Raw genomic sequence first — 8,573 nt, 5'->3', positions numbered from 1 at the left:
TGGGATTAAGACATGACCCTCTAGGACAGCGATGGTGAACCTTTTTTTCCTCAGGTGCCAAAAAAGTGTGTGCGCATGCTATCATGCGTGTGCAAGTGCCCACACACATAATTCAATGCCTGGGGAGGGCAAAAACAGCTTCCCCTGGCCCCTGGAGGCCCTCTGGAGGTTGGAAATGGCCTGTTTCTCAACTTCTGGTGGGCCCAGTAGGCTCATGTTTTACCCTTCCCAAGCTCCAAAGGCTTCCCTAGAGCCAGGGGAGGGTAAAATGCCCCTCATCCCTCCCGGAGGCTCTCTGGAAGCCAAAAATGCCTTCCTAGAGCCTTTGTGCAAGTCAAAAATCAGCTGGCTGGCACACACATACATGGCAACAGCTTGCGTGCCAGCAGATACGGCTCCGCATGCCACCTGTGGCACCCGTGCCATGGGTTCGCGATCAATGCTATAGGACATTAAAGTATTACCTAGCAGCAGGGCTCTCTGATCTATCTACCTATCTACCTTTTATGCTAATTATAAAATCATCTGGGAACAATACATCACTCAGCAAGCTTCAACCAAACTTGACTCAGAAAACCCACAAGGTTAGTTATGATCCCTACAATAGCCAATAGTTTGCACATAACAGGAAGCTCAAGTTCAAATCACAACAGGGTATAACAATTCTTTCTCCCAATTCTATCTGGTCAGCTGTACCAGGCATCAGGATCATATGTTGGATGGTTCGGCTTCATTGAACCATTTTTCCAATCAGTCTCCATGTCTCCAGTTTTTTCTCCCCACTTGGAACTGAATCAGATAGATTCCAACAAGGCCTAAAAGAACATTATTCTTAAACTGTAAGTTACAGAATTTCTTCTGGAACTGAAAAATAAAACTGTGATGTAGGGCACTAGGAGGACTAGTTTGCATTACCCCAGTCTCAATTTGGTGAAGCAGCTTTACCCATCATATAAAACGAAGCATAACGTGTGTAAGAAATCCAAAGAACCTGCAATAAGAACATTCGAGACATCACAAAAAATGTGTTGTTTGAAGCGGTTTCATTTTGCAAGAAGGCCTCGAAGCCAAAATAGTAAATACTACTAGAGTAGTGACTCTGTCTCCCAGTATAAACAAAAGCCATCAGTGCACCCCTTCAGGATCCCTAAAACAGCACACGGAGAGGTGGCGCCCGCGTCTCCCACGAATCCCTAGCAGAGTCGTTTTCGGGGGCCCCACCTCGGCGTCGATTTATCATTTCCAATCATTTGCCCCGCCCCTTCGGGTTCCTACACGGCGGCGGCAACCTCGGCCTCCACCTCGCGTGCTAATACACACACACATACGGCACGCACACCGCGCAGGCAGGCAGTGGCAATCGCAGCACAGCCACGGCCGTTCCACCAGGCATGGCACAGGGCTCTACTTCATTATGGCAGCAGCGCGACACAGCACTCTTGACTTCATGCTCAGCGCCACAGGTGAGCCACTTCATTCCAGCGACTCGCTCTTTCTGGCCTACCCACCCGTACTCATGGCTGCCTGGCGGCCCATAACTGTTCTTCCTTCCCTTCCTCAGCAACGAGGGAGAGGAGAGGTCCGAACGGTTTACAGCAAGAGCCATGGCTCTCCGCAGGCCTCTGCACCAAATGAGGCAAGTGAACGAGCGAGTTGTCTTGTCTAGGTTGGCGTGGAAAAAGTGGGGCAGCCTGCCAGCTTTACCCCGGCGTGTTTCTTTTCTGCTCACTCTCGCCCTCCTGTCCCCAAGTACGCGGTATGTCGCCTTCTTCCCTCCCCGGGTCTCCTTCACCGCCAACTCTTGAACCTTCTGTTCTCCCGAATCTTCGATTTCCCCGACATATTCGGGGTTTTTTGCCTCTTCCCTTTTCCTACCTCCCCGTTTACAATTATTTTCTGATATTCAATTATTTTCTAACATTCGTGCCTTCCAGCTCCTCCCCTTCGTAAATGCAGATTGCCTAAAAGCTCAGCCCCCCTCTTGCTCTGTTTCCAACCATGCGCGTTTCCGTGCCGCATGTGGTTTATGGCCTCCCCTCGGCGAAATCTTGCCATGTGTCTGTCTTATTCATTTCCCTGAACAGACCCCCTCTCACCCGAATATGATTTACTCTCATTAATAGACTGGCAAAGATTTTCCCTCTCCCTTCCGGGCATATTCCCTTTATGTACTTAAAAACGTTGTGCACCCGTGGTCTTTGAGTGTGTGTATGTGTGTGTTTGACTTTATAATTGCGGCCTGTTTCTGTTCAGTAGAAATAGGCATCTATTCATTTTGCACGTCTTGCTGCCAAAGTACTCAGGTGGTATGTTTTTCCTCTAGAGGTGCTAATGGAAGAGGTGAATCCAGTTACCTCCCCCTACCTTTCCTAATTTCCAGGCTTTACTGGAAATTGGGCTAGAAAGAAAATGTTAATTGTATAGTAGAAGGGAAATTGTGTGCTTGTTTAATAGAGTAATAATAGAAACAAGATGTACTGTACAGAACATAGAAGAACAGGAAGCATTTTTATGAAGATAAATTGGACTGAAATTGTATCTAATTTAAAATAATTATAGTTAAAAATAAAGAAATGGGAATATTTGATGTTTTTTCTCTTGGAGAAGGAAATATTTGGGATAATTATTCTAACTTCGTGGGGCAGTTGGATTTGTTTGTGCATATACATTATTAATTATTTTTAGTGGTATTAAGTTGGAATTGGGCTATTCCCCAATGTTTTCCAAAAAGTCGTAATCCAATCATAGAATAGAATAGAATTTTTATTGGCCAAGTGTGATTGGGACACACAAGGAATTTGTCTTGGTGCATATGTTCTCAGGTACATAAAAGAAAAAGATACATTTGTCAAGAATCATGTGGTACAACACATAATGATTGTCATAGAGGTCAAATAAGCAATGAAAAAACAATATTAATAAAAATCAGGATACAAGCAACAAGTTACAGTCATACAGTCCTAATGATGATAGGAATGATGAGAAAAGAACAAGTAGAAATAGAAGTGCGGATTTAGTAAAAAGTCTGACAGTGTTGAGGGAATTATTTGTTTAGTAGAATGAAGGTGTTTGGGAAAAAATTGTTCTTGTGTCTAGTTGTCTTGGTGTGCAGTGCTCTGTAGTGACGATTTGTGTTCAGGATGCGAGGGGTGTTTCGAGTGTGTTCAGTTCTAGGTTGTTCCGGTCACGCCACAAGGACAGTTGTTCAACCTCTCATCTGTATGCGGATTCATCATTGTCTCCAATGAGTCCGATCACTGTTGTATCATCTGCAAACTTCAGTAGTTTAACAGATGGATCGTTTGAGATGCAGTCAGTAGTATATAGAGAGAAGAGAAATGGTGAGATTACACAGCCTTCGGAGGGCCCCCTGTGCTAATTATACATGTATCTGATGTGATTTTTCCTATCTTTACCTGCTGTTTCCTGTCTGTTAGGAAGCTTATGATCCACTTACAAGTGTGTTCCGGTACCACTAGCCGATTTAGTTGAAGGATGTAGTGTAGAGCCATATTAACAGCATCATCTGTTGATCTATTTGCTTGGTATGCAAATTGCAGGGGGTCTAACAGTGGATCCGTGATGGTTTTCAAGTGGAACATCACTAGTCTTTCAAAGGTTTTCATAACTACAGATGTTAGAGCAACTGGTCTGTAGTCATTCAGTTCCTTGATGGAGGGCTTCTTCGGCACTGGGATGATAGTAGAGCATTTGAAGCAGGAAGTGATTTGTTGAAGATTTGGGTGAAGATGGAGGCCAATTGGTCAGCACAGACTTTTAAGCAAGAAGGAGTTATCTTGCCTGGGCCTGGTGCTTTTCCAGGCTTCTGTCTGTGAAATAGATCTTTCACTTCCTTTTCTGTGATCACTAGGGGTTGTAAACCGAATGGAATGGGTTCAGTTGTAGAAGATTTGGCTGTTGGTGGTGTGTCTGAGATGGAGGTTGTGCAGATAGGTGGTTGTGGTTTCTTTTCAAACCTGCAGTAGAACACATTCAGGTCATCTGGCAGTTGCTGATCTCCTTCAGCTTGGGAAGGTGGTTTGCTGTAACCAGTGATGGTTTTGAGAGTTTTCCATATGTTTGCTGGTTCATTTGTTGAGAATTGATTATTTAGCTTTTCAGAGTAGTTCCTTTTTGCTGCTTTGATCTCCCTTGTTAATATATTTCTGGCCAGATTGTACAGCATTCTGTAGGCTTCCTCTTTGGAATAAGGTAACTGCTTGAGTTTGGCTGTGAACCAAGGTTTATTGTTACTGTATATTTGCAAGTTCCTGGTTGGTATACATAGATCTTCACAGAAGCTGACATATGATGTTACAGTATCTGTGAGTTCATCTAGGTCTGCAGAGGTGTCTTTAAAAATATTCCAGTCTGTGCAGTCAAAGCAAGCCTGTAGCTTTAACTTTGCTTCATCAGTCCAAGTCCTCACTGAATTAATTGTTGGTTTTGTGGCTTTAAATCTTTGTAAACAGGTGCAAGGTGAATCATGCAATGATCAGAGTGGCCCACAGCTGCTCTTGGTAAGGACAATAAGCATTTTTTACAGTTGTGAAGCAATGGTCTAAGATATTATTGCCTCTGGTGGGACAATTTACATGTTTAAAGCAGCGTTTCCCAACCGGTGTGCCGAGACACGGCCAGGTGTGCCGCGAAGTGACTAGGGAAGCTCCAGCTGGGCGGGGCGCTGCCGGTGCCGACCTGGAGCTCCTGCTCGCAGCTGTCCCCCGGCTCCTGCTCGATGCCACGGTTTTCGGCGCTCTCCTGCTGGGCCCCAAAGAAGGAAGGCAGGAAGAAGGAGAGCTTCATTCTTCGCGCCTTTTTCTCGCCTTCCTTCTTTGGGGCCCAGCAGGAGAGCGCCAGAAACCGCGGCATCAGGCAGGAGCCGGGGGACAGCTGCGAGTGGGAGCCCCGGCAGCGCCCCGCCCAGCTGGAGCTTCCCTGGCGTCGGCGGCAAGTGTCCTTTGTGGCCCGGCGGGAGGGCACTGGCGGTGGGAGCAGGGGGAGGGGTGGCGGCTGCAGCGGCCGCAGGCAGTCGCGGGGAGATGGCGGCGGCGAGAGGGAGCTCCAGGCAGCGGCGAGAGGGAGCTCTCTCTCTCTCTCTCTCTCTCTCTCTCAGCTGACTGCAAGCGGGAGCCCTGACAGTCGCGGTTGGACGTGCTGCTGGACGTCGTACATGCTGGCGCTGCGGGCCTGGCATATACGGTGTCCAGCAGCACGTCCAGCTGCCGCCGTCAGGGCTCCTGCTTGCAGTCAGCTGAGAGAGAGAGAGAAAGAAAGAGAGACATATAAGAGAGGCAGAGAGAGAGAGAAAGAGAGACATAGCAAGAGAGGCAGAGAAAGAGAGACAGAGCTAGAAAGAGAGACAGCAAGAGAGGCAGAGAAAGAGAGACATAGCAAGAGAGGCAGAGAGAGAGAAAAAGAAAGAGACATAGCAAGAGAAAAAGAGAGACTTAGCAAGAGAGGCAGAGAGAGAGAGAAAGAGAAAGAAAGAGAGACATAGCAAGAGAGACAGAGAGAGAGAAAGAGAGAAAGAAAGAGAGATAGCAAGAGAGGCAAAGAGAAAGAAAGAGACATATAGCAAGAGACAGTGAAAGAGAGAGAGAGAGCAAGAAAGAAAGAAAAAAGCAAGAGAGAGATAGCAAGAGAGAGAGAGAGAGAGCAAGGGAGAGAGAAAGACATAGAGGAAGGGAAGGAGGGAGAGAAAGAGAGCAAAAAAGAGAGGAAGAAAGAAAGAAAGAAAGAGGGATGGAGAGAGAGAAAGAAGGGAAGGAAGGAAAAGAGAGAAAGAGGGAGAAATAGAGCGAAAGGGAGGAAGAGAGAGGGTTTTTTTGTCCAAACTTTTCTTTAGCCCCCCCGCCCCGCCCCCCTTTCAATGTTCCCCAGGATTTTGAAAATATGAATAATGTGCCGCAGCTCAAAAAAGGTTGGGAAACACTGGTTTAAAGTATTCTGGTAGCTCATCTCTTAAGTTTGCCTTGTTTAAATCTCCCAAAATAATGGCCAGTGAATCAGGGTATTTGGCTTCAGCCTCCCTAATCTGATCAGCTAGGGTTCTTAGTGCCTTTTTTACAGATGCTTGCGGAAGGATATAAATTGCAGATATTAAGAAAGAATGAATCTCACGAGGAGAATAAAAGGGTTTGCAATTAATAATTAAAGATTCCAAGTTTTCATCACAGAATTTTTGTATAATGGTTCTGTCTTGAGACCAGCTGTTGTTGATATATATACATAAGCCTCTCCCCCCCTGATAATTCTGCATTTCTATCTGCCCGAAAAATCTGGAAGCCCGGAATATGCATACTATTATCATCAATTTCCTTGTTTAGCCAGGTTTTAGTAAAGCAAAGGGCAGATGCATTGTGAAAATCAGAGTTTCATCTATTTAAAAGCAATATTTCATCCATCTTGTTAGCAAGTGAACGTAAATTGGTGGGTAAGAAAGATGTAAGGGAGCCGTTTCTTTAATTCCCTTGTTCCTTAATCTATTTAAAATTCCCCCCCTTTTACCTCTTTGTCTCTGCTGCCTGTGTTTGCTTTTGGTGATCCATGGTTGCCAGGAAATGGCTTTCTCCTGTGCTAAAATCTCCCTGTTTGTAAAGATAGGTGGGGGTGAAATTGCAGATAGCTGCTCCTTAAAGAAATGTTCCTTAATTCTTAGCAGATGATCTCTTGAGTAGGAAATCCATTCAGAATTGCGGGAGATAGTACAAAATGAAGAAACTGTTTGAGAGCATTTCACCTAGGCAGACTTTGTCTGCGCCATCTTGGCTATCTATAATCATGTCTGTTTAGAACACTTAACCTTTAGTGGCATTTAAGAAATGTATTCAAATACTGTATTGTATATTTTTTTACAGTAGGATTGCAATTATTCTGCATAAGGGAAATAGGCCAATCTTTATGTAAACAAATCTCAAATTTAAAAAATGCAATATTTAAAAACTAAGTGGTAAGATGCATTTGGTAGTACTTTTTAAACAATAGAACTTAAAGACCACAACATGCTGTCCTGCTTCAGGTTTTGTACATGTATGTGTGTTTGTGCATGTACACACACAATTTCTTATGAGATTATCAATTTTACTTTAAGAAGACAATAGCAAGGAATGCCTTATTTATGACAAAGATTTGCCTGTGAATTTCGTTTTTAAAGAGGAGTGTGCAGAAAAATCATCAAAATCGTCCTGTCTAGGTTATCAGGTAATCTGAGCGTCTATACTGCAAGAGAAGTCATGCACAAGCCAGATATTTCCAGCAAGGAAAACATAGAAAATATTCTTTTAAAGGCTGTAGCCAGCTATCAGCAACCAGAATGTTTACTTCAGTGTTTTTCTACCTCATATAGACCTCAGCTGTCAGAATTCAGCAGTCAAGATGCTGCCTAAAGTATTCTGGGAGTTGAAGTCCACACATCTTCAAGTTACCAAGGTTGAAAAATAGTGGTTTGCCCCATTGCTCGACAAGTAACCCAAGAGGTTTCCTGTGGTCTGCTGTTACTTCTGCTTGTCTTGTGCAGGGTCCTTACCTGACAGGTCCAGCTACTCGTAGTGCTGGTGATTGATTAGCCTTATGTGATGTCTGGTTTTGTCCTTCCTGAATAGATATTGCTCAGGCTTGACTGAAGCAGGTTTTACAGCTTCGGACTCAAAAGTCTGAGTCCTGAGCCTGTACCATGATATACTATATGTATTCATTAGAAACATAGAAACATAGAAGACTGACGGCAGAAAAAGACCCCATGGTCCATCTAGTCTGCCCTTTTACTATTTCCTGTATTTTATCTTACAATGGATATATGTTTATCCCAGGCATGTTTAAATTCGGTTACTGTGGATTTACCAACCACGTCTGCTGGAAGTTTGTTCCAAGGATCTACTACTCTTTCAGTAAAATAATACTTTCTCATGTTGCCTTTGATCTTTCCCCCAACTAACTTCAGATTGTGTCCCCTTGTTCTTGTGTTCACTTTCCTGTTAAAAACACTTCCCTCCTGAACCCTATTTAACCCTTTAACATATTTAAATGTTTTGATCATGTCCCCCCTTTTCCTTCTGTCTTCCAGACTATACAGATTGAGTTCATTAAGTCTTTCCTGATACGTTTTATACTTCAGACGTTCCACCATTCTTGTAGCCCGTCTTTGGACCCGTTCAATTTTGTCAATATCTTTTTGTAGGTGAGGTCTCCAGAACTGAACACAGTACTCCAAATGTGGTCTCACCAGCGCTCTATATAAGGGGATCACAATCTCCCTCTTCCTGCTTGTTATACCTCTAGCTATGCAGCCAAGCATCCTACTTGCCTTTCCTACCGCCCGACCACACTGCTCACCCATTTTGAGACTGTCAGAAATCACTACCCCTAAATCCTTCTCTTCTGAAGTTTTTGCTAACACAGAACTGCCAATGCAATACTCAGATTTAGGATTCCTTTTCCCCAAGTGCATTATTTTACATTTGGAAACATTAAACTGCAGTTTCCATTGCTTTGACCATTTATCTAGTAACGCTAAATCATTTACCATATTACAGACCCCTCCAGGAATATCAACCCTATTGCACACTTTAGAG

The 8,573-nt window shown here is 44.1% G+C and overlaps 1 protein-coding gene across 2 annotated transcripts in view; it reads left to right on the top strand.

The window, feature by feature from the left end:
- Window positions 1–1,263: 1,263 nt before the first annotated feature.
- Window positions 1,264–8,573, top strand: part of SMS (spermine synthase) — a 128,399-nt gene continuing 121,089 nt past the window's right edge. The window contains exon 1 of one of the 2 annotated variants that reach the window (XM_070750718.1): window positions 1,264–1,463. In XM_070750718.1, the coding sequence (XP_070606819.1) occupies window positions 1,415–1,463 (49 nt within the window). In that variant the 5' untranslated portion in view covers window positions 1,264–1,414. The remainder of the gene's footprint in view (window positions 1,464–8,573) is intronic. The other variant, XM_070750719.1, reaches the window with a different exon arrangement.

This window comes from Erythrolamprus reginae, chromosome 4 (genome assembly GCF_031021105.1).
Source record: "Erythrolamprus reginae isolate rEryReg1 chromosome 4, rEryReg1.hap1, whole genome shotgun sequence".
NCBI classification, from domain to species: domain Eukaryota; kingdom Metazoa; phylum Chordata; class Lepidosauria; order Squamata; family Dipsadidae; genus Erythrolamprus; species Erythrolamprus reginae.
Note: the sequence above shows the minus strand (reverse complement) of the source record. Positions and strands in the feature narration are given on the sequence as shown.